The 27,494-nt window shown below is 32.0% G+C and overlaps 1 protein-coding gene across 4 annotated transcripts in view; it reads left to right on the top strand.

The window, feature by feature from the left end:
* Window positions 1–27,494, top strand: part of LOC129947596 (diencephalon/mesencephalon homeobox protein 1-A-like) — a 147,183-nt gene that overhangs the window by 53,242 nt on the left and 66,447 nt on the right. For all 4 annotated transcript variants that reach the window (XM_056058224.1, XM_056058225.1, XM_056058227.1 and 1 more), the window contains exon 3: window positions 21,092–21,300. In XM_056058224.1, coding sequence (XP_055914199.1) covers window positions 21,092–21,300 — 209 coding nt within the window. The remainder of the gene's footprint in view (window positions 1–21,091; window positions 21,301–27,494) is intronic.

Here is a 27,494-nt window from a genome sequence, read left to right as displayed (position 1 = left end):
TAGTTTACACCATAAATGTTTAGATATACGTTTTTTGTTTAAATCTATTTTAGTATTTTTTACTAAATTTACACAAATCCTATCTACATCGTCCCCCTAGACCACCATCACATGAAATTTTTTCCTCCCAACCTACTTATTCCAGAGTAATGGTACACCTTATGATATGACAAATAATTGCAAGAAAAAAGTGAGGTGATTAACTTCAAATTTGCGTTAGGCGTTCTTTTATTTTAAGACTAAAAATACAACGTTTTGGTCAAAAATTCAAATTTTTGAATTAAGGGAAAAACATTGTGGTGTGGACTAAATTCGAACTCTTATCATCGAATGATGACTTGTGTCAATTGATGATTTTATCATATGAATTGATAAACTCATTAAGGTAATGAACTGAAGCACTCAAAAAAGTTGTAGACAAATATTATGTATTATATGAATACAAAATAAAAAAAAGGGTCTGGGATGCGACCCACTTTAATAACTTCCCATCCCGTCTGTCGATTTTTCTTGCTTAAAAGTTTGTAATAAAAAAAGTTTGAAGACAATATTTTTAATTTTTGAAAAGCTATTTGAGTCTAAAGTAAATTCTACCAACTTTTATTAATTTTTTTTTAGGTTTTTACTTTTAGAAAAAAAACTGTCAATTCCATTTTTTTTTAATTTTCCAAATGTTGAAAACAATATTTCTTATAAGTTAAAATTAGTTGAAAGCCATAATCTCAAATTTTTGAAAAGATATTTGTGTCAAAAATCAATTTTTACCAACTTTTGTTAAATTTTCTTTATTTTTTATAAAAAAAACTGTCAATTTGATTTTTCTCAAAATTTTACCAGATGTTAAAAACGTTGCAAAAAATTATTTTGGAGATGAAATCATTTTTTGTTCGTACAATTTTCGAGGTGACAATTTTTTTTCTTCAGTTTTTTTGATTTATAAAAAAACCGTTAATTAAATGTTTTTTTTTTCAAAAAGTATGCTTGTTTGGTATTAAGTTACAATATATTATATAAAATTTTGTTCTAGTGGCTTTGGTTCGTTAGATATTTAGGGTTAACCAAAATGTTCACCTTTTCTTTAAACTGCTATGGTAAAAATAACACAAACACAATTTTCTTGACAGCACTTTCTGCATCTTTTTGTATTATTATCTGTATTACAAAATTTATTTGAAGTCGATATCTCTTCTGGTTCTTGAGCTATAAACGGCAAAAAAATCGTCGCGAACGTACGAACATCTTTCTAAAATTCCTTTATTTCCACTCTAGGGACCTTGAAACGTCGAGAAATGTCAAAATTTTCAATTGACAAATCGGACCCATTACAATAACTTCCTATGCGAAGTTAAAGAAGATCCTGTAATGCTACCCACTTGAATAACAAAATAATCATAGCAATATTTTGTTTGAGATAAATAATTTGAAGTCGATATGGTTCTTTGTTCTCCTAACACTTGAGTCGAAAACCATATCTGATTTCGCATCAATTTTTTTTTTTGATTTTAGTGATTTTCGTATTTGTTAAAAAATGTTGTCAGTCGATTGTTTTCCAAAAAATTTACTAAAAATTACCAAAAATATTTTGCATATGATGAAATAATTAATGAGATTTTTAGTCGAAAACCAATTTCTTTCAATTTTAGTGTTTATCTTGAAAGTTTTTATTTCTAAGGTAAGTAAATACAGATTGGATTTTTAAAATATGAAAAATATTGACTGTCGGATTCTCATAAACATTTTACTAAATGTCAAAAATAATATATTCCGTAAGATTTAATTAGTAAGAAGCCAATATATTAAATATTTGTAAAAGAAAATAAATTTTTATTAACTTTTAGTAATGTTTTTTATATGTTTTTATTTTTTTGTAAAACAAACTGTCAACTCGATTTTTCGCAAAATTTGACCAGATGTTAAAAACGTTATTCGTCGTTGCATACAGTTAGTTTTTGTTCTTTAACACACATCTCTCCAAAAATCTTTAATTTTGATTCTAGAGACCTTGAAACGTCAATTCGACAATTGGGAATAATTGTCTATATTTAAACATGTATGTTTCATGTTTCAATATTTATTCTAAACTTACTCCATGCGGCGCGGCGTTGCCTTCTATGTACACAAATGCAGATTTAAATCCGCTCTATATATATGCGCAACTTAAAACAACAATTAAAATTGCAATGAAACTCAGCGACTACCATACCAGAGGACAGCGTTAAATTAATTAAGGGCTTTTATCTTAGTAAATTTTTAAAAATCCTTTTTCCAACATAAGAAGAAGGTGAAATAGACGTATTGTATGCATATTTTGGGCTGACTCACATATGTATGTAGATGTATTTATAAACATACATAACGCACCCAAGGCTATGTCTCTAACTCCGCTACTTTTACTAAAAGCTTTGAAAATTGGTAGAAAATTCACTTTGACATAACACATAGTCTGCGAATATATGTATTTAAGAGGGGATCTAGTTTCTCTTTCTTTCCTGCAAAAGCTTTCCATATCAATGGAAAATTGTTAATTAGATTCCGCTGTGAAAAAAGTGTGTTCTGCCAAAGCAGCAGAAGGAGCAGTATAGCAGCAAGTTCCTTCCCGGGGGCAAGATAAGCTGTGTTCAGTAGTAGGATGATAACAAAGTACCTACATATACGAGTATACAGTATACACACCTAAAAAGATGGAGGAGAGTGACTTTATGTCAATTAGCAAAAGCAACGTTGATGGTGATGGTGATGCTTGGCTTGAAGAAGTTCTTTTTATTTTATAAAACCCTGCTCCCATCTTCTAAGCCGTCGCTCGCTTACTCCGTCTTTCGTTCCTATTTGCCTTGGTGAACTTTTTGTCTATAGTTTATCCTTCTTTAGGAATTAAATGAAATTGCAGCTAGTCAGCGAGGACAAGGATGGCAATTTCATCATCATTAGGGGTTTTCTGTGTTCTTATACTTTATATTGCTTTAAACCTTTTCTCTTGTTTTCATTTTTGAATTTAAATTGCACTCATGATTAAGCACTGTTCTGATCTGATAGCGAACAAAATAGAATTATTTGGAAAGATGAATTAAGCAATTTGGGGTAAATACATAATTTCAAACACGTATTTATCTATACTCGTTATGTACCTATGTATACTTTGGGACTTCTTTTTTAAGTGCGCTTAACTACTTCTCAAATTCAAACCCAATTTGTAATATCCCATTACCTACCTTCAGTGGATTCTAAGTGAGTGCCGCCACAGCCACCGCCGCCGTCGTCGTAGTCGGATTCCATGTAACTCTTCATCACTGCATCCAAATATAATACATAATTCCTATGAAATTGTCACTTAGTGGCGACAACAGCGACGTATGTGAAGCATCATCTCGTAAACACTCATCCCGGAAAATGTAGGCAAGAATTTTTCAAAAAAAAAAAATGTATGTATGTGCATGTGGAGGCAAAAACATGAAATTTTACATCAACTTACACATATGTACACTGTACAGTAAATACATACCCCATTTTCGTTATTTGGGAAATTCAATACTCGATTTGATAGTAACAAAATGTGCGCCATATCAATGCATGATAGAATCGACTACACAAGTTATAAGAAGCCTTTGAAAAATCCGGGAACCGGGAAGTTGCTCATCTAGAATTTCATATTTTTTTGAATTGATTCGAGGCTTCAAATACTTGTTCACGGTTTGTGTGACAATACAAATTCAAAAAATTGCTCTTGCTACTCTTTAGACCTTAAGTACAATATCAAACGGCAAATATGTAAATAGACAATACAACCAAATCAAATTATAAACTGGCCTAAAATGTCTGTCTGAAGAAGACAAGACGTAAGTTTTGATTTGGACACAACCAGTCGTATTCAAAAAAACCATGGATGTTTCATTCATAAAAAACAAAGGCGCAAAATTGTAAACAACCTGTTGTTAAGGGTATAACAATTTACTTGTGAGCAATTTGTTAAATAATTAGCAATTTACTAATTAAGTCCAAAACTTTAAACCTTTCTTTTAGTTTTGCTAACTAGTAAATCAATATTGACCGTTTATTAAAAAACGAGCATGCAAACATGTCTTAAAAGTGACAGTTAGTGATAATTGACAAAACAAAAATAGACTTCTTCGAATTCACATGTTGACTGGAAATTGTCATCAACTGCTAGTGTAAAAATAATTGTACAGATTTCATATTGATTTAAAAAATTGCTAAACGTTAAAGTAGCCTTTAGGTGATTTTAACTTCAGAAAATTGTTAAGAGATAGTAAGATATTAAAATAGTTTAAAATAAGGTTTATAATATTTTAAACTTAGAAAATTGATAAAAATTTACTAGATTTTTTTAAATTTTGGCTCAAAATGTTTAATGGGAATTTATCGTTACTATAATTCACTGATTAAATAATTATGCAATCGATTCCAAATTAATGAACCAAAATTTTAGTTGTATTTAAATTTAAATTTAAATTTGCATTCCTTAATGTGTGTGATCTTATAATGTTAAGGAGACTGATACCTTTGTAGTTGGCGCAATTTAGAGAGTCTCCTTTTTTATGTATTGGGCAAACTATTCTGAGATCATCGGGCATGATTTCTTCCGACCATATTTTGCAGATGAATTGGTGCATGCTCCCTACCAAGTCATCGCCTGCTGCGTTGGATAGTTCGGCAACGATACCGTCAGCTGCAGCAGCTTTGTTTGACTTCACTTTAGATATAGCTGTCTTCACTTCGTCGAGGTCGGGTAGGCGGAATTTTTGATCTGCGTAGCCTAGATTGAGTGGTTCTATCTCCCTTACAGCGGAATTCGGTTCTTCATCACCGTTATATAATTTGGAGAAGTAGTCTTTCCATATTCTCAACATAGACAGCGGTTCTACTACAATGTTCCCCTGTTGGTCCTTACAGGCTTCGGTTCGTGGCTGGTTCCCTTGAAAGGTTTTTTTACCTTTTGGTAAAATTCACGAACCTTATTCCTGTTGTGACATCCTTCAATCTCATGATCCCAACATAAAAATGAGTACAACTTTTGTTTTAGTTTTTGGATTGCTAATATTAAACAATTTTTAATTTCTATTGTTTTGTTTATTTTTGTAAAAGATTAATATATAATGTCTTTATGAACGAAATTATTATCTTCCAATAGGAAGTTAGAATCGGTCCGATTTGTTGAATAGAATCTCAAAATGACATTCCTCAACGTTTTTAGAGCCATAAAATCAAAATAATATGTTTTAGGAGAAATGTCTTTGCGTGCATGTGTACGTACGTTCCTACGTCCGTATACGGGGAAGCTTTTTTCATCGTCAATATCTCAAAAACCACTAGAAAAAATAACCCACAATATCTCACAAACCAATAACGCTAGCGACTTGAATTAACTTTTATATTATGTATTGTAACGTGATACGAAACCAGTATATTTTTTAAAAACGGGTTTTGTTATAAATAAAAAAAAAACTGAACAAAAATAATTGTAACCTCAAAAAAAAAACCTAAAAAACATTAATAAAACTTGGTAAATATTGATTTTTGAATCAAATATTTTTTTTAAAAATTTAAGATATTGACTTTAAATTGATAACTAATAATACACAATTAAAATCTCCTACAAATTGTACGAAAATTGATAAAAATTGTTATTCGATACCACTTGAATAAATGAAGCAATTGACTTCAAAATGATTTCATTTAGTACTAAACTTTGTTTTTAACGTAAGATACTGTTCTTAGAAAAAAAAAAATCTGTATTTGTTTTTATTTATAAGAAATAACACTTCCAAGAAATGCTACTAAAATTTGTAAATTAGTTGGTTTTCGACGGGGTGGGGTCGAAATACTTTATGAATTAAAATACTGTATTTAAAATATCTACTGTATCTCAAATACTGTATTTAAAAATACTGTATGCACAAAATACATGCATGATCAAAATACGGTATTTCAAAACTCTGTGTATCAAATTTCTGGATTTTAAAATGCTGTTCAAAATTCTGTATTTCAAAATGCTGTGTGTACCTACGTCAACTCAACGACTAATAATATTCAAATCCATTTCACATCATGTTTACTTCTTCTTGGACACACCAACAGTGCGACCACGACGACCAGGTGTCTTTGTGTGTTGACCATGAACACGGAGACCCCAGTAATGACGTATACCACGATGGGCACGGATCTTCTTCAAACGCTCCATATTATCAAGGAATTTTGAGTCTAATGATGAGAAAGTGTATTGCTGGTACTTGCCATCGATAACATCCTTTTTGTCTGTTGACGAGACAGTTAGGGACTTTGTAGTGCCTTGGGTTTTGGATGATGGTGACAATTTTGTCGACCTCTTCATCTGAGCACTCTCCGGCGCGCTTGGTTAGATCAACGTGCGTCGGCCTTCTTCAGTGCAATGTTGGCGTAACGACGACCAACACCCTTGATGCAATTATGGCGATGGCCACTTTACGTTACGTCCTGAAACTTATCAGGAATAACGAGAGACATTTTGCCTTCAGAGTTCACCGAATTCAAGCGAAAAAAACATAAACAATTGCACCAAACTAATTGATCTTTCAAAACTTCCAGTATTATACAATATTATGATATACAGTATTTTGTCAATACAGCATTTTGAGACACAGTATTTTAAATGTACAGTATTTTTAAATACAGAATATTAACCATACAATATTATAATTATGACCATACAGCATATTCCACAGTATCATTCAGAATTTTGACCATACACTACTTTAAAATACAGCATTTCGACCCGCTCCCGTTTTTGACTAAAGGTCTCGTTAACAGAAATAAATTTTGAAATCAAACTATTTCAAAAAATGCAAAATATTGTTGGTAATTTGTAGGTAACAGGACGAACCGGGTTGCATCACAGGTTCTTTTTAAACTAGGTATAAACATACATACTTTCTTTTTATTAAACGCTTGAATATTGGAATGAGTGCAGAAAAAACATACGCATTTATAAAATTAACAATAAGTTTCATACCCACTTAAAACAAAAAACAAAAACTGGTTGTTTATTTTTTTTTTAAACAAAACAAAATTTTCGTAAAGCATATCAAAGCACATCCAAGTGTTACGTATGTGTTACTCATCCATCAGTTGGTAAAACTCAAATAATTTATAAATTAATAAAAGGTACGTATATCCATGTGTCAAATTTTTTTGTCGATTTGCAACGTTTCTTAACTCTTATACCGTCCATAAAAGCACACTAAGGTTGAATTAGTCTTTTCAGCAGAAATATTCACGCTTCTCTGACTAATTAGATTTCCTAATTAAATTCATTTTCAAATTCAACGCATGCATATTCATGAAAGAGCACATCCGTTTTATCCGGCAAATGTTCAAGCTCTGTCTTTTAAGGGCGAGCCTTGCAAAATGGCAGACAAACAACCAACGCTATTGCTATATCATGAATAAAACCCACTAAGCCAAGAAGGCTTGAAAGAGATGTATATGAGCCAAAATGGCGAAAAGGAAACGCGACCACAGCTCTAACTTTTTCGTATATCTATGCCATATTACCACTATACGGCTGGTTGGTACTACTGAAGTAATTAACCAGGAAAATTTTAATTGCTAATATGTTATGACATACTCGTAGTCATACATGTAGGTACCTATACATATTTTATCTCATACACACTCTGATGACATCGACAGTAATCTACATAATAATTTATTTAAAACAAAATTGCCCCGTTTTTATCTTTCAAGCTCTCAGTGCTTGAATTCCATAGATGTCAAGCGGAAACTGTGCACTGAACTTAATTGTGGTAAGCAAAAGGTAATGGAAAAAATCTGCAAATATGAATGCATGTGTGTTGAATTTTGAATAATGCTAGGAGCGCCTAATAGTTGTAGAAGTGTACCTCAGGGTTGCCAAATTCTTGTATGTACATTAAATTCTTACCATTTTTAAGAAAATAACAATATTAATCTTTGATAAATTTATATTTATTTTAAAAACAAGAAATATATTGTACGATTCAAGCTTGGAGATTCGTTTTTAAAAAATATACATATTGTTTCAACGTGAAACCATAAAATCAAAATTAAATGTTTGCATATTAAAAGTTAATGATAGCCGGGTTTTTTACATATATATAACAGTGAGAAATTGAGAAAAAACGGTCCGTAGTAGTATAGTTTTTATGTATATCAACAACTCTAATAGCGAAATTCATACCAGGGTGGAAATCGTGTAAGCTGATTTTTCATAGTTGACTATCAAAATCAAGAAAATACGTCTGTGTAAGGTGATAATCGAATTTAGAGTTTTATCAAAACAATTTGACATAAAATAAAAACTTCAAGAAGGGGGTTCTTTAGTAGACTACTACATTAACATGTGGTGTTTAAGCGAGCTTGAAGCTCGCCTCAATTCTTTACATACCTGACTCGAGATAAAATGAGCTTGATTCCCCAACCGGAATCGTGTTAAAATTTGTGAAGAAAAACCTGTGTGGAGCAGTTGGTTTTACAGATTATGCATTATGGTCTGTTTATTTGGAGGTTTGTGTACAAAAAATATAGTTTTGTTTTTATCAAATAAAAAAAAAATTGCACATGGAGAAGGTAGCATATTCTTACATGGTGCTGAACTATTCAGTTATTCATTGTTTAACACAAATCCATTCATCTCACTTGCACTTCATAAGAAACATCGAAACACCATTTTCATTTTAGAAAGTGCTGTCAAACTTAATAATTTTGAAATCTTCTTGTGTTATGGAAACATTAAAAAGGTTTATTTAATCTAATCTGGGATCAACCTTTGATGGAAACATAGCAAAACTTAATTATCTTTTCTATTGTTTTCTCTTGTAAAATAAACACAGTTAGTCCATTTTCATTAACAAAACTATAAATAATATCAACAGTTACAGATTGATTTTTTCTCCAATGGAAAACACATGATTGAAAATGCACAACTACTCAACAAACGCAGCCATCGAGATACAAATGTAATATCGTACCAGTATTAGAGAACGAAATCACATAAGATCCCTTCGAGACTTGTATAAATGTCAAAAAACCATCCGTAGTAAGATTCCACTTTAACTTTTATCTGTAGTATTCATACTGCGGATATTATTTTTATTATACGTGTAAAATCCTACTATACTATTGATAGATTTTTCAACAGAACACGGGTAATGTAAAAATAATTATTTACCACTTTTCAACTTGGCAATGTCTTTAACATCTATGACATTTACTTGCACCTCATGGGGCGATAGATCTAACTGCTTAAATTTTGACAGTTTTTCTCTAAGTGAAGGAATACATTGATCGTTGTTACAGATACAGTACATAAATATGTTTATTCGTCATGATCTTTTCTTGCCCAAAATGCCCACCGCGCCGTAATATCTACGTCTTGTGGCCCTCACGAACGCGACGAGTAGCATAGATCGTTAGACGTTAAAATTATGTGTGGAACACTACATCATTAAAATGGCGAACACGAAAATTTTTGCAAGCATTGAAATTTTGAAGTTAATTTTTTACGACTTTTTGACACGTATTTAGTGATATCTCAGTCATAACTCGACGAAAGTTGTGTTTTTAAGTGATCACGAGTTAAAGATTTAAGAGCACCTAATAGTGACTTTTTGTGGATGTAATGGCCTTAATTTAATAACTTGAGGATTCTCAGAACCCCAAATACGACAATTTTGTTTGTTAACATAACCACCTATATACCTTGTGAGAAATGTGTTTCGTCGCTGAAAAAAATTGTGTTCGAAAAATCGCCGGACCGCCGCGCGCCGCGCCACCTCTTGTTCAAGCACCCATTCGACGTATCTTTGACGCACGTTGTGAATGTTCAGCTGGCTTTAGTTTTTGTGTGTGCTAGACTTTCTATGGATGTAGGCGTAGATTCATATGCAAAGTACGCCATAATGTGCCGTAAGATAGTCCTAATTCCTGAGAACGACAAATAATCGACACATTTGGGTCGTCGGCAACACTTTCACTCATAGCAGCGATATTTTCAGTGGTACTAGTAAGGCCTAACAATATCTGTTACCAATCCAGTCTCTTCAAATTTCTTCACAACTTCGCCAATTGATTGCGTAGTTGGACTTTTATGTAAACCATAATCTCATTCTAGATCTCATCTTATGTGTCTGTGGCGGAATCACCATTTGTGCGATACCTATAAGCAATCAAATTTTGCAAATTTCAGCCTTTCAACTGAAGAAAAATTGGTTTAACATCCTCGTTTGACAGATTTCGAATTTTCGATATTAAATCCGCAAAATTAAAAGTATGTTGTTATGTAAACGTTTACATTTCACAAAAAGGGTATCCAGGCAATTGGTAAATTGTCTGTTTAATTATGATACAAAATGTCATACTGTATCTATCAGGTTACCATTTCACCTTCCGCATCAAAATTTTAAGATAAATGTAAATATATACTCTTCAGAAAGCAAAAATAGATCTTTTTACGAATACATGTAATAAATATAGAACATATATAGAACTTACTTATTATGCGCTTAATTTATTCAACACTGAACTTGTGCAATATTATTTTGGTAAATTTAAACACATACAATAACCTACGGAAACTTATTGATATCTATTAGAAAGCATTGCAAATTTGAAAGAACTATACTTTTATTTTTAGGTACCCATAATCTACATAATAGCAATTTTTCTTATCTGGCAATACTGAACATTGTTTGCTTTCGTAAATACCGGATTTTTATATACTTCACTTCCCTTCATTATACCTATGGATTGGTTGAAGAGTCCACTTGTTCCGACATTACCGAAATCTCCATCACTCGTTCCATTGCTGATGCTGTCAGAATATGACGCAAGCAAGAGCAAATATAAATATAAAAATCCGCCTACATATTAAGCAAACATTACCCAAGTGGAATATTTTGCAGAATAATTGAGAAAGAAGTCCTTTTCCTACACCACCACCACCACCGTCCATACCAACACACACATATTTGTTTCATATGTACAATCATTGCACAGATGTGCGTGTGTATAAACCTCCACAGTTTCTTCATCTTTTTTCATCCAGCAGAAGCAGAAGTAGCAGCAGCAGCCACTTATTACGTCTGATAAACATGAATATTAGCATACCCGAGCCAAGTAATTACAGCCCTCTTCTCTCCCTGCTGCGGTTGTGATAAAACAAAAGGACTTGAATCACATACCCTCAAAAAGCAACCACCACCACTCACTCCATATACCACATTACGCTCACAACCACCTTTTGAGGGCATGTGCACATTTTGCGCATACTCTCGCCTAATAGAACACATTTCGACTTGAAATGGCTTTGCCTTTGCTGCATACATGAATATCTTTAGAGGAAGATGAAAAAAGGGTATTCCGGTATGTGTCCTCGAAGACTTTTCTTCCGAAAAACAGAATTTTTCGCATGAGAAGTTTCTAACGATCAATGATTCCAGCACATACAGAGCAGAGTTTCGAAGACAAGGAGCGCCCTAGACATAGCTCACACACACGCATACACATAACACATTTGTACAAAATTCTATAGTTCCTTAAACTTTTGAACGTAATCAAATTTATGCCATTTTTGCCAACATGGTGCCGTCTTCGGCGTCTTTGGGATTGAAAAAAGGACTGCTATGGCAGCAGTGGAGCCATATACCTAACTATTGCCGCAACAACCCAGCGTCGGTCGTACAACTCCATGGACAAGAAGGAGGAGAGTCTAGAATGTGAACGGGTAACGGGAAGTTTTGCAGTCGGCTGTGTTCCTTTATTTAAGTGGTTATGTTGGTAGAAGTTAGCTGCTGATACGACCCAAAGGACTCACAAAGCGGTTAGTCATGCAAAATAGAAAATTGCTCTAAAATGCTCCATCAAGTTTTGCCTTTCTTTTCTCTTTTCTTCGAAACCTCACATAAAGACAGTATTGAACTTCTTTTCAGTAAGTATGATTCACTGAAAAAAATGATAAATCATTTCCTTTTATAAATCTTAGACTAAAGGTCATTAAAGTGAAAGAATGCATATTTTATTTCATTTACAAATAAAGATAACATAAATATATGTACGTATATATGTAAACACCAAGTTTTGTGAATTTTCAAACCTATATATCATAGATAATCTATAAATGATTTGATCCGATTTGTCGAATTGCAAATTGTGATATTTTGAAACAACAAGAATCTGACTACTTCCTACTTAATGCTTTTTTTCCTTCACGATAGCTCAAGAATGAATAACTTTACCTGTTACATTAATAAAAAATAAACATTTTATGTCCAGTTTGACCTGTGAACATATGTATATGTATGTAATTACATGAAGTTAAAACCTATACACAGTTTCATTTACTTTAGCTCAATCCTTGCATTATTTTTGAAAATTTTTTTGAGCAATTAAACACAAGCATAATTATTTAAAAGAATAATACATCTATATATTAACTTTATGCAACACGCACTGGTTTAAACAGCTGACGTACGTTTCGTGTTTTGTTCGCTTCTTCCAGCGAGCGACGAAGCTCAGTTTTGTGAATGGTGAGCGCTACCGTCAAATGATATCCAATTTTTTTTTGCCCACTTGCTTCACTTGCATGACTTGTGGTTTCAACAAGACGGTACCAAATGCCACACAGCACGAGCAACAATAGACTTATTGAGAGGCGAGTTTGGTGAACATTTTATTTCACGTTCGGGACTGGTCAACTGGCCGCCTAGATCGTGCGATTTAACGACCTTAGACTATTTTTGTGGGGCTGTGTTAAAGCTCATGTCTATATAGAGAAGCCCGCTTCAATTGAAGCATTATAGAAGACAACATTGAAGCGTTTATTCTTGATATAACGGCCTAAATGTTGGAAAGAGTATGCCAAAATTGGACTAAGCGGATGGACCATTTGAGGCGCAGTCAAAGCAATATTTTCATGAAGACTTTCGAAAAAACTTCCTTTATATGAATTGAGAAACAAGGGCTGGTGGTTTGCAAGATGACAACCTATTGGCAATGAGTGTGGAGTGAAATTGGATGATGATGCAATATAAACCATAAAATGAGGACATAATGGGGCATTGACTTATAGAAGAAGCTCAAGATTCATTCAGTAGAATAATCTACAGCCATCTCAATTATAATCTTGGTTGCAGAAACTCTTTAACTCTCAAAGAGCCACTGACTTGTAAAAAGATATTGCTTATTTTTAAAGCAAGATGTGACGTTCTCAACGTAAATTGATGATGAATTAAGTTTCAACCAACAAAACAAAATTGAACCAATTTTGTACGCTGTGCATCTTAAAATCAAAACAAAAGTGTTTATATACTTTTAAACCTTTCGTATCGTTTTGCTTTCTAGTAATGCCATTTTGTTAAAAAACCGGCATCCAAACATTTCGTGAAAATAAACAAAATTTAAACGGGCCTATTAATTGGAATAATAATAATAATAATAATCGGGTACTAGAAGGTTGCTACTTATATTTCTGGGCTAGTAATGAAAAAACAAAGAATTTCGATTATAATTGGTTTGATTGTTTTTCAAAATATTCTCCATAAAGAGCAATACACTTTTGCAACATAGTTTTTTAATGTATCAACGTCTTCTTCAGGGGTCGAAAAACGGTGACCGAGCATTTCTTTTGTTGAGCCGATGTGTGAGAGCTTGTATTGTCATGATGAAGAATGATTCGCCTCTTCTTCTGCTTTTTTCGAATTTCTCTGATTACTTCTGGCAAACAAATGGTCGTATACCATTCAGAATTGACCGACTTGCGTTGCTTTAACGCTACTGTCGCCACGTGACCGGTAATACCGAAGAAACAGGCAACCATTTTCTTCGATGTACTTCTTCCGCGAACAACTTTTGTTGAATTTGGCTCATCTTGGAAGACCCATACAGTCGATTGCTGTTTTGTTTCTGGCTCATACGCATAGATCCATGATTCGTCACCTGTATAGATTTTATACACAGCCGTTGATGCACTTTGACCGTATTTTCTCCTTTTCCTTGAACAAATCGACATGAGACTTCTTTTGAGCGTTTGTCACATTATGCGGGATCCAACGCGAACAAACTTTTTTCACGGCCAAATGTTCATGTAATATCTTATTGATGCTAGTCATACTAAAGCCCAAGGATGACTCTATCCCACGATATGTGACATGTCGATCTTGCTTTATTAGTTCATGCACAGCATCGATATTTTGTGGAACAAAATCGCGCTTAAATGAAACATGTTCTGTAGAAGGTTGTGGTTAAAAATGTCAAACTTTCCGTTAAAAATGTCAGATGGCGCCTGGAACCCTTGCTAATTTTATATATGCGCACATGATTTATGGGAGAGGGTTTCACCAATGTTTTCACTGCTCAAAAAACATGGTTTCGATTCTCATATACCGAAATTAAATGCATATTCCAAGTACTGTTGTACTACAAAAAAATTGAAGATCAACTTTCAAAACTTGGCCTTCCTTATTGTACTTTACAGAAGTGGAAAAACGCCAATTTTTAGCAATTAGTTGTATTGCAATCTGACAAAGTGAAATAAGCCAACATTATTTCGAGAAATATGACCAAATTACTTTTACGGTGAGGTATGTATAAGGGGGCTTGGCTTTACTTCACAACACCACTAATACCTACGCTAATTAAAGTGTGGATAAAAATATAGCGGAATTTCGCATCAATTCAGACACTCTACTGATGACTAACCGCCTCAATTTTAATCATATAAATGAGTTAATCTAAATACATAGATATAGATACTGGTTGTAAGTTTGCACTTTGCAAAAAACAAAACTTAATTCCTTAATCTTCTTCATGTTTTCTAAAACTTTGAAGTTCTATTCCAAGTTATATTTCAATTACCTACATTGACACACATTTAAATTAATTTTTCAAAAAGATACAGGACTCTTATCGTGACCCTAACGATAACTCAATTTTATATTTCTTACCAGAAATTCATTGAAAATAATTCGCCTTTGTATTCGGAATAAAGTCGGCAAATTGAACCAACCCCAAGATAAATTGCCTTTTAAATCAACAAATCACAAAATTGTTAGATTTGTTCTCTACTTCGTGACCATCCAACTGCATTAAGCGGTTTTAAGCTCCCGCCGCGAATAGCGGCAAATCAAAAAAAAATCGAATCCGTTTTCCAAAGGAGGTTTTATATACTATACCTAGTAGAAGAACATTCACCACACGGCGGCGGCGGCATAGCGCACATCCATAAAAAGAGAACTCTGCCTGGTTTTTAGTCTTCCCATTTTCCAGTTTATATGACTTTCTTATTTTTTCTTTTGTATATTATTTTAATTTCGACCCCATAATCCACTCATTCACCCTGCCTGGCTTATAACAAATACAAAGTAAAAAAAGAAAACGTCGAATACGTCTTGCAATCGCCAACGATCACACGAAATCTCAACAGGAAATCCAAATAATTTCAAACTGCTTAGAGCTCCAAACAGGCGTAAATTTGTTTGATTCAATTATTTTTGAGTTAAGTTGGTTGGATTAAAAAAAATAAGAAAAAGTTGTACAATAATAAAATATTATGAATACTTTGAGCTTCTCGCACGAGTACGACGCGAACGTCTTTTCCTGTTTTATGTTAGGATGTTTCATAAATATATTCACATTGAAAAACTGAGATTAACAATGCACAATTTATACGTTTTAAAATCGAAATAGCCGAACTCTTTCTATTGACGTGAGTTGACCCGAGCTGTCTCTAAAAAATATATAATTTAACTATTTTATTCCAAAAATGCAATCTCTCCATCAGAGGCGTGTTATTAATGACCTAATATTTCTTCATCAAATCATTAATGTTGAAATGTATGCACCTTACTTGCTATATTGAGTACATTGAAATACCGAGGTGGAACTCTCTATTGCCTTTCATAGAACTAACTATGAACAAATGAAGCTTTAAGTCGAATGAGCATTTTATATAAATTAAACTGCTCATCGATAGATGACAAAATGATCCTTCTCTTGCATTTGGTTTGTTTTTTAAGGTTTTAGATGATCACGTTAAAATATGCCTTAAATCAAATACAGAAAAAGTTCGTAGACTGCATAAATTAAAACCTTGTTAATTTATTATGTAAAATACACAGGAAGAATAAGTTGCACTCTAAATGTAAAAAGCAATCTTATAATCTTTGTCTGCAGAAAAAATATTCAGAGTTATCAAAGGAAATTGCTGCTAAGGTATCGTTTTGTAAAAACACTACTATTTCTTTTGATTCACTCATTATTATTAACTATATGGACCAAGAAATTCAGTCTTCTTGAGAAACGTTTAACATATATAACTATTTTTTCACAGGGGTTGCCCTCGATACGCTCAAGACTGTGGGCTTTACAACCTTAACCGAAAGTTTTTGTTCAAGACATTGTTTTAATAAAGAAAATGGGTGTCAACACAGCTTTTTATTTGAGCCCTTCTATTCTTATGAGCTATTAAATTTATTAATTCACTCGATAGCTCAATTTTTGCAAACCAAAACAGTTTTTCTAACAATTTTTTGAAAAGTATTCTGTAACAGGTGTCGCTGATATTGGTTGTTCATATTCGAATAATTCCATTCAAGACTTAATAAAATAAATAAATTGGGTGACACAACCCACCTTTTCTCCCCTAATTCATATTCCATAGCTCGGACTGTAAAAAGTTTGTAGTTAGCAAAAATGTATGCACTTTATCCAACAGTAACCTGAGTTTCAATGTGAGTCTTAACTGCTCTTCTAAATGCCTTGCAACCGAACATGTATCTGAGTATGAGTATCTCAGTTTATTGATTGATAATAAATTAAATTGGTTTGCTCATACTTCAAAATTGAAAAAGTATCTTTTGTCTATGACTTTTATTATGTACCATCTCAGAAAATTCGCCTCGCGAAAACTCCTTGCAACAGTTTATTATAGCTTGTTTCAATCTAAATTGCAATATGGGCTTGTTTGTTGGGGAGGTTCGTTTAACTAAAATGTGCAACCTTTATTGGTTGTACAGAAACGCCGTGAGCTTAGTTTTGAATTTTCAAAGATCAAAGATTCTTTCGCTTAAGCACAATTTTTTTAAAAAAAGCCTTAAACATTTTTTCTTTAGAAGTGCTAACCTTCTTAATCAGAACTTAACTTCTCACAGACTTCGAAGTCAGGAAAGTTTCCTTGCTCAAGTACCACCCCGCAAAAGTCGTTGCTTTCTAAACTTTTACTCCTCAGTAGCACCCAGAATTTTTAACAATTCATCATTTGTATTTAATAAAAAAAAATAAAATTATGGCTGTTTAATTGTGATCTTTGTGAAATTAAAAATCTACTTAATACACAAATGTAATACAAAATTAACACTTTTAAAAAGATGAGAAGTGAATGTACTTAAAAAAATATTGATAATAAGAAAATTGTTCAATAATGTTATAGAATTTTATAAACAATACAAAATCTATGTATATTGTTTTATAAAATATTTGTCCACAAAGATACTTTAACGTTAGTACTGTGTAGGTTAGTACAAAAAATTAAAAGAAAAAGTCAACAATATATCTTAAATATATTTAACCGTAATGATTCACTCTACAATTGTTGAACATATGCATATTTTTTTAATTTATTAATTTATATGCATGCATCCGCTACCAATTTTTTACTACGTTATTTTCTATTCTATTCTTCCATTATTTCCATTAATAAATTATATAATCAATTTGTCAATAAAAAAATAAATAAATAAAAAAATAAGGTGGGATTAAGATCATTTTTTTGAACCAATGCTCCACTATCGTAAAAGTCTTTATTTTATTTTTTTTCTGTAATAATTCTTATTAAATATTAATGACGTTTTGTATTTTGGGCGTGTTGTAGACTAAATTCTATAATTTTCTTACAAACAACGAACACATGCATTTATGATGAGTTTCTGGTCATAGCTTGATGCTTGCTATAAGCTAACTGCTTTCTAAAAATTCTGGAGTGTAAAATAAAATAAAAAAAAAAAAATAATTTTAAATAAAAAAGCTGCATTTAATTGAATTGTTACATTTTCGAATATTCTTGTTTTATTAATTATTACCGTACCCACCCTATTAATAATTAACAATACATACACATAATCTAAGAAGTCTCCGTACAGAAGCTTTCATTTTGATTTAGAGATAAAATATGTATTATACAACAATATATTTAAAACAGGTTTTAAAAATCACTATCACAATTTTTTTTAGATTTGGTAAAAAGGTGAAGGTGAAAACTTACATTTTTTTTCGATATTTCCACTTTGGTTTTTAAATTTATTATACTAGTATTTAAAAAAAAGTACTAAAATTAGTTTGCTGTACGGAGACCTTTTGGACTATGCGTATTGTACACTACCAACCACTAGCTTGTCCAAACTTCCCTTCCCCTATACCAGCTACTAAAATGAAGGCCATAGTGCCGTGTTTACAGCTGAAAAAAGTTTAACCTTGACTTCCCATTGGTTACAACTTGTATCTCCATGTTCTGAGAAAGGATCAGTTCATTTTTTAAGGCCATCATCAGGTGTAATGTGGTGGGAAGTTATAATCTACTATGGAACAATGGACTTTTAGATTTTTTCCACAATAATGAACGGATCATTTCCAAAACTAAAATCATTTTAGGACCTCTACCTTGGATTTTCTAAAAAGACAATGGCCCAATTCCATTCCAACCCGTCGTATAGAAATTATATCCCAAAATGGAGGAAATTTCCACTAGTATTTTACAAAGACTATATAAATATATGTTGTTGAACCATTGTTTTTTTTGAAATTTTGCATGGCGCACTTTTGTATACCCTTTTTAAGTATAATTTATGTTTTGATTTTCAGAAATTCCAACGCCCGTTTCCTATTTACACTTTAATTTTATAAATTTGTTATGATGAAAAACGTACCTATTCAAAGGTAGTAAAAGTTTCCGGATACAGCACTTCCACCAGCTGTAAAAAGCGAAAATGGTTTCAAAATTTGTACCCGGATCCTAATATAGTGAACTGCATACTTCCCTAAAAAAATAGTTTTTAAATTGTTTTATTTTTACAACTTATGTACAAAAAATAATCTACAATTAATTGCGTTAATTTTATTTAATTTCATTATCCATCAGTGCGTCTAAGATACCTTTTTTCATCGGATATATCTCAAGAACCAACAGAGATATTGGCGCAAACATATTGTTACTACTATTGTTACCGGTTTAACAATTAACATGTTAGCAATTTGCTAAACATTCAGCAATTTACTATGGGAGTCCAACATTTTATTCCTTTCTTTTTGTATTGCTAACAAGTAAATTACTAATTGCCTTTTATTAAAAAGCGAGCATCCAAACATGTTAAAAAGTGACAGTTCATAAAAATAAACAAAGCAAATACGCTTAAACGGATCTATTATTGGAATTCCCAACTGTTAACTTGACCATTCCATCTACTGATCCTAAAAGAATAATTGTACAAATGTCATAAGCTAATAAAAAATTGCTAACACTTAAAATAGCCTTTCCATTAATTTAACTTCAGCAAATTGTTAAGAGTTAGTAAAATGTGAAAATCGTTTGAAATTAGCTGAATCACTTTGTTAGCCTTTTAATTGTTAAAAATGGATTTAAAAATTTACTAAATCGTTTAAAATTTTGCGCCAATACTTTTATTGCTCAAATTTTTACATTTAATGTAGGGTAAGTTCGGGCATTATGGCGCATGGGGCATTATGGCGCACCTCGCAAATATCATACTTCTAAAATTCTAATCAAAATAAAAACAATGCAAAAACTTCAGTCTCTGCTGAACATGTGCCCTGTAAACATCGTTAGTCGATACGACGAATTTCGCTGGACCAAAAAAAAGAATATACAAAAAATTTACAGTTTGCTCTTGTTTTTATTATTTTGCTTTGTGTTTGGATTCGTTTTTCTCGGTAAGTATATAACGCAGATGTTCGGTGTGAAGAGTGTAATGCAGAATACAGTTTCAGTTTTGTTGTGTAGCGGAAAATTTTTGAAACGAAAAGAGAACTTAGTTTTTTTTGTAATGTTTTGTGAATTAGTGTTTTTTGTGTAATATGGCGCAGATACTGTGAGGGCATTATGGCGCGGGTAAGCCATAATGCCCTTATGAAGTTTTCATGTAAATTATAGTTTCATACGTATGTCTCTTCGTCTCTTCTCGTTTTTTGCATCTTATGTAATGCTATGCAAATTATAGGGATAATTCCGTTGTAAAATAGTATTTTAACTGTAAGTTATTTATAATTATTTCAGAAATGCCAAATATACGCACGAAGATTTCGGGGAAGATATTTGTGCTGGATGTGGTGAAGATTACACCACTACAATCAAAAAGGACGAGTGGATGCCGTGTGTCCTTTGTGGACAGTGGTCTCACGACTCATGTACGGGATTTAAGAACACCTGTGATGGTTGTGGGCGTTTAAATCAAAAATGAAACCTCCCCGCCATATTGCCCTTAGGGGTGCGCCATATTGCCCGCAGGTAGGGCAATATGGTTTTTTTAAACTATTTTTAAAATAATTTATTTTTTGTTAATGAAGTTGAATTATTATTTTTATTTGATTTATTTATGTTACTGTTTTCTCTTATTTAATAAAAAAAAAATACTGAATTATAAAATGTTGTTCGTTTTAAAGTTATTTTAGATTAACGTTAGGTGCGCCATAATGCCCGAACTTACCCTATGTGATGTTTTGAAAATATTAGTAGATACTAGATATACAATAATAATATCTGTTAATTGTAATAGTATTAATTAACCTTCATTTATTTCAAGGGACTAAAAGTAGGACATCCAAAGTTAACTTACGAGTATGAAATCAATGAAATGAAGATAGAATTAACACGGAACTTATCTATAGATAAATTAATTAACAAATAGAAATACTCTATTTTATTTCAAATTTAATTTTCCTGTACTTAGCTGAACACCATATCTGCTAATCACGTGTTCATTGTTTATACACAACTTTTTATTGTATTGCTTGAAAATTCTTAAATGTTGTTTTATAAAATTAATTCCTGGGCTTCCAGGTACACTGGATACCAAAGATTTCACAATCGACGGCATCAATGGTTTTGGCAGCAAGAAAAAGAAAAAGAAACGGCGACACAGTCGTACGATATTCACCAGCTATCAATTGGAGAAACTAGAGGAAGCATTTAAGGAGGCACATTACCCCGACGTGTATGCGCGGGAAATGCTGTCACTTAAAACTGAATTACCTGAGGATCGAATACAGGTAAGTGAAGCACAAATATAAATTCCATTCTTAAACCTTCCTGAAGGTAATTTGATCCAAAATCTTTTTTGTCTTCTTGCTTTAAAAAACAAAACTAATTATGCTTAAAAAAATTATCGTGTTATCCTTCACACCTTAAGGCAACTCATTCAACAACAACTGTTGGCGAATAAAAGGATTGCCTCTGAATTACTATTCTCACTCTATGGTTTTTAAACGAAATGAATAACAACAATAAAAAAAAACGTCCCGCATACCCATAGGTATCCGGAATAAAATTTAAATGTCTGACTAGGTGTTGTTATTGGCAAAATAAAATTTCGGTTGGGATTGCGAGCCAAAGGGCCATTGCCTGAAGATCACTGTAAATTTATCTTGTACTTTCCGTATAAATGTTTTGAACCAACTTTCACACCTTAAATTCAATGCAATAACTGAATGCGTTTATTATTTGCATGCATATTATTTTAATTGTTTTGCTTCGTTTGTGATGGATTTCTTGGGAAATAAACTCCACATTTATAAGTGAGTATATTGTCACTTTTATTACTTATAACGTCGGAAGGAATTGTGGACACTTATAAAAAGTAGGTTTAGTTTAAAAACATATTCACTCAAGAATTCCAATTTGATGATGACGATAATTTCAGAACAAGATGCAAAAACTATTCTTGGTAGTCTTAAAAAAACTAAGAGCCCGGATTTGGATGGTTTGAAATATATAATTTTGAAAAAAAATCTACCCAGAAAAGGTGTTAAATTTTTACAAGCTATTTTTTCAAAATGGCGTATTCTTCAAATAAATGGAAAACAGTCAAAATCAATCCCATTCAAAAACCTGAAATAAATCCTTCCACAGCATGTAGTTACGGACTCATAAACTTGTTTAGTTCTCTGAGTTAATACCTTGAGAAACTCATAAAATATAAAATAATATTACATTTAAATACCTATGCATAACATCTTACCAGCGGAACAATTTGGTTTCGAAAGTTTTAAAAGCACTGTTCGCCAAGTATGTACATCCGATAACGAACGATATAAAAAGAGATTTTGCATCGTTTCATTTCTGAAAAAATAGAATTTTCGAATTTACACCAAAAAATATTTATAGGGACAGCCGTTATTTTTAGTATTACAACATGAAAAAAACGCCTTAAGCTAATCGGCTTAGTTTTAATCGGCACAATGGTTTATGCTTTAGGGGCCAGGACAGACGGACAGATGGATGGAATGGGGAACCCACTTTTTTAACTTTTCTAACATCGTAATGTCATATGTTTGATTCCAATTTTTTAACGAATGCAATACTTGCCGTATACATAGTTCCTATGTGTCGCAAGTAAAAATCACTTCAATGTTCAATATTTATGTGCATACGAAAAATAAGATGGAATTGAAGGCTAGTTTCAGGAATTTAAAGGGAACTTAATATAAAATTGAAGATCTCTTATTCAAGGTTTCTTCTTAAGAAACCTGAATCTTTGCTCTTTTTCTTGGAAACAAATGATATGAAAATAATTTAAAGCATTACTCGAGTTACAAAGATTTAAAATGTTTTTGACAACAAACCACTTTTGGTAAATGTCGTTAAATTACTAACAAATCGTTACCTAAACAACTTACTCCATAAGCTTTATGGCTCATATGACTCCATCCTTTGGATCGTGCATTGGTCAAAATTTGATAAATTTGTGCTAAGTTTTTGGGGGCTGAATGTCAGATTCATAATATGTGTTTGATCCAGCCCTCAGTTAAAAGTGGTACTTTTTGCAACAAAGTTAATACAAATTTGTAACAAAGTTAATACAAATTTTGTTTTCATATACAAAAAATAAATAATTCAAAATATAATAGGGGTCATATCCATTGACTCAACACGATTTATTATAAATTGAAGAATTGAAGGGAATTCCTACAAACAAATTATCTCCCAGGGGGGTCATGACTCCTACGACAACCCCTCTGGATCCGCCATTGGAACTAGGGCCTAGTGACATACAACTCTCAACCATTTCTGTGTGCGAGTAATGTTGTTAGGGATGGAGGGGACCTACTGCTTTAAACCGAATCCGAACGACAAATTTGAGAAAGCACTTTTCATGACAATAATTACTCTTCGCGACTTTGTCAATTTCTCGCAAGAGGCAGTACCCGTGAAAATACAATTTTTTTAATGGCCTTAGGGCTTAACTCGCTCAGAAGAGAGTGTAGCAACATGTCTGGATGTGGAGGGCTTCACAGTGATTGTCTTTGCGGATGACGTTGCTATATCGGCTTCAAGGAAGCATCTTAACACCCTAAAAGAATCCTTACAAAATGCTCTAAATAAGCTAAAACATTGGGCAGATATACTTATACGAAAAAAGAGGCTGGGATACGACCCACACTGATAACTTCCCATCCCGTCTGTCGTAAAGTCCCGTCTTGCTTAAAAGTTTGTCTATATGTACTAGTATCAATTTTACCAAATTTGCGTACTATTTTGTATAGATTTTATTTTTTATGAAAAAACGGACTGTTGGATTTTTATATAAAAATCACTGAATATCGAAAACAATATTTTCTGTAAAATAAAATAAGTTTGAAGCCAATATTTTTAATTTCTGAAAAGCAATTTGAGTCGAAACTAAATTTTTACCAAGTTTTAGTATTGTTTTTCTTTAGGTTTTCATTTTTTGTAAAAAAAAACTGTCCATTCGATTTTTCTCAAAAATATCCCGAACGTTTAAAACAATATTTTTTATAAGATAATATTAGTTATATGCAATAATTTCAAATGTTTGAAAAGATATTTGTATGAAAATCAATTTTTACCAACATTTGTTAAATTTAATTTTACGTTTTTATTTTTTGTAAGAAAAACAGTCAATTTGATTTTTCTCAAAATTTTATCAGACGTTGAAAACATTATTTTTCGTTGCACAAAATTGTTTTGGAGATGAAATAATTTTTTATTCGTAAAATTTTCGAGGTGAAACATTTTTTTTTCAGTTTCTTTGATTTATAAAAATACTTTTAATATATTTTTTTTTCCAAAAACATACTGGATTGGTTCTACGTTACAATTTCTAATATACAATTTAATTCAAGTCTCTAGCGTAATTGGTTCGTGAGATATTTAGGATTAACCAAAATGTTAACCTTTTTTAAACTGCTATGGTAAAAATGCCACCCACGCAATTTTCTTGAGAGCCCTTTCTGCATTTTTCTGCATTATTACCTGTATAACAAAACTTATTTGAAGTTGATATCTCTTCTGATTCTTGAGGTATGGTAGAGGAAAAAAACGTTGCGAACGTACAGACATACGGACGTACGCACAGACATCTTTTTTAAAAATCTTTTATTTCGACTCCAGGGACCTTGAATCGTCGAGAAATGTCAAAATTACAAAAACTTCCTATGGGAAGTTAATCAGATAAGTATAAATTATATTTCCTATGATGACTCAAAAATAAGAACCACATCATCCTTACAACGAATTTTAGAACAAAACTAAAAACGCTGTTTCTATAAATTCATTTTTTTTTTTAAATAAAGTACAGTAATATTAAATTGTCAACAAATTTTAAATAATCGGAAGGAAAAAAAGTATAATTTTCGTTTAACACTGGAGTGCCCGCGTGGTCAACTATCGTAGACAGCAGTAATAGTTTTCTTCCTAACTTCACATTAGAATTGAAATCATTTTTTGTACGTTAAACTCCAACCTAAAATTCATTAATTATGGTTATTAAATGTTTATGGCTAATTAAATATTACCGACAAATACATATTTATTTCATTGATATGTTTTTAAAATAAAAAAATATTAACATAATTAATTCGTCTACTATAGTAGGTGGTACCGGTGGCATGATGGTTAGTGCGTTGGACTGTCATGCTAGAGGTCTTGGGTTCGATCCCTGCCTATGCCATCTAAAATCTTTTCACGGGTACTGCCTCTTGCGAGGAATTGACAACTTCTCCAAGAGTAACTATTGTCATGAAAAAGTGCTTTCTCAAAATTAGCCGTTCGGAGTCGGCATTTAAACTGTAGGTCCCCTCCATTCCTGACAACATTACTCGCACACAGGAATGGTTGAGAGTTGTAAGTCACTAGGCCTTGGTTCTCAATGGGCTGTCGCGCCACCCAATTTTTTTTTTTATTTACTATAGTAGGCCACGCGTGCATTGGTGTAAAAGAATAGGGCGCGTGTACTCCAGTGTTAAAGAAATCGCAAGCTTACTGCTATAGATACATTTATGCCTAATAGATTAATTTTGTGTAAATATGTTTCTTTACATAAAAATTATGTATTTTATCACCTTGAATTTCGTTCCCATAAATTTGTATCCAAATTAACTTGCGGTTCCATGAAGTCTATTTGCTTTTAATTCCAAATAATAAATCATCGAATCTTTGACACCTTTTGTAAAGCCACTTCTGATGGCAGATCAAATGCTTAATCAAAATTCAGTCGGTTCTTTTTTAACAATGCACAACAATTGAAGAAGGATAGTAAGAAAGATTTGGTGGAAGTTGAAAAAAAAATAAACGTTTTCACCCAATAATTTTTTTTATTGTGTAGCACTAAAGCAAAGGCTATACATCATTCAAAAAGTTTGGATTTACCAACATTAATGTGTGGTGGGCTTACTTTCTGGAGTGGTTGATGAGCAGGGACTGATATTGTTTGCGAGTGATCTTTCCATTGTCATCGAACGAAGATGGAGAGAAAAATTGGATGCCTTGACGACTTAATGGCAACTTAATTACAGTTGTTGACATATTGTGAAGATTTTCATGCGCCTTTTTTTGTTACCATCAGCATCAAGATTGTCTCTTCCGCAGGAATATACCTAAAGGTATCGCGCATCGATGACGGATTTACGAGTCAATTATGACAAGTGCATCTTTTTCTGTTCGTGGCCTTAGAATAGCTACGTATATGTATGTGAATATCATTGGGAAAAAATGTACAACCTATCTCATATGAAGAACAAAATTTTTTTGGTATAGATCCATGTTTTTTTAGGAAAGATAAAATTCCCAAGAACTAATTCTTTATCATGTTAAGGAGGCTGAGTGGCACTTAAGCTGCATAGGGACTGCACATCTTGATTTTTTTATTTGGGTAAATACTTGAAGCAAAGGAACGCATTAAGTGAACATAATAAATAAATTCGAGGAAATACCACGCTAGCAATGAAAAATTCAAGGGCTTTTACTTGTAATAACGGAAAGGTGGGATTGGGTACCCATTTAAAAATGATGCCTGTGAAAACTAAGGTAGGAGAAGAGAGTAGGAGTTAGGAGTAGATAAAGATAATCTCTACAATTTATTGTCCGTTTGATCAATCGAAGAACATTCACAGTATTTAACCCTTTATTGTAGTTTAGCTGTAAATAAACTAAATTGTATAAACATTATTACATATGTTGTTAATTTCATTGGAATAATAATATTAATTTATATTAATTAAGATAAATCAAAATTATCAAAACAGGGGCTGTTATGCGAACCACACTATACCCTTACAAATGTTCAAATTATGTTTTTTGTAAGCCACACCTTTAATAAGGACATCAATTTATACAAACAAATAACAATAATTTGCATAAAATTAAGTCAATATTTTGGTTCTAAACATATTTCAGTCGAAAATCTTATTTTTACTAATTTTTATTTCATGTTTTGTTTAAAAAAAATATATTTTTTTAAAATAACCATTTATCATAAATTATTCTGATATTACATATCATTATTTGTTCGCAAAAAACTATATTTAAAACTATAATTTATCAAAATGTTTATAACATCATTAATTTGTCTATAACATTATTGATTGATTTTTATTTTTTTTTAAATTATGATATGCAAAATAAACAACTATTTTTATTTCTTTAGGACTTAATTTATTTGAAGCCTACAGCCTTATTCCGGAAAGTATTGAAGTACGTTACGTACACATTCGTCGTCTTTCTAAAAACGATGGATTTAGATTGAAACGTCGTTGGAGAAAAAGTGAAATTTTCAATTAGGAAGATCACAATATAACTTAAAATGAAAAATTTACATACAAAAAAAGAACAAGAAGTTTAAGTCGCCGTAACGTTTTAAGTCTTGAGGTATGGAAGACCAATTCTTAATTTAAAAAAAAAAAACATTAAACTTATAATAAACGGACAGAATAATAAACGTCCATTA

This window comes from Eupeodes corollae, chromosome 2, assembly GCF_945859685.1.
Source record: "Eupeodes corollae chromosome 2, idEupCoro1.1, whole genome shotgun sequence".
NCBI classification, from domain to species: domain Eukaryota; kingdom Metazoa; phylum Arthropoda; class Insecta; order Diptera; family Syrphidae; genus Eupeodes; species Eupeodes corollae.
Note: the sequence above shows the minus strand (reverse complement) of the source record. Positions and strands in the feature narration are given on the sequence as shown.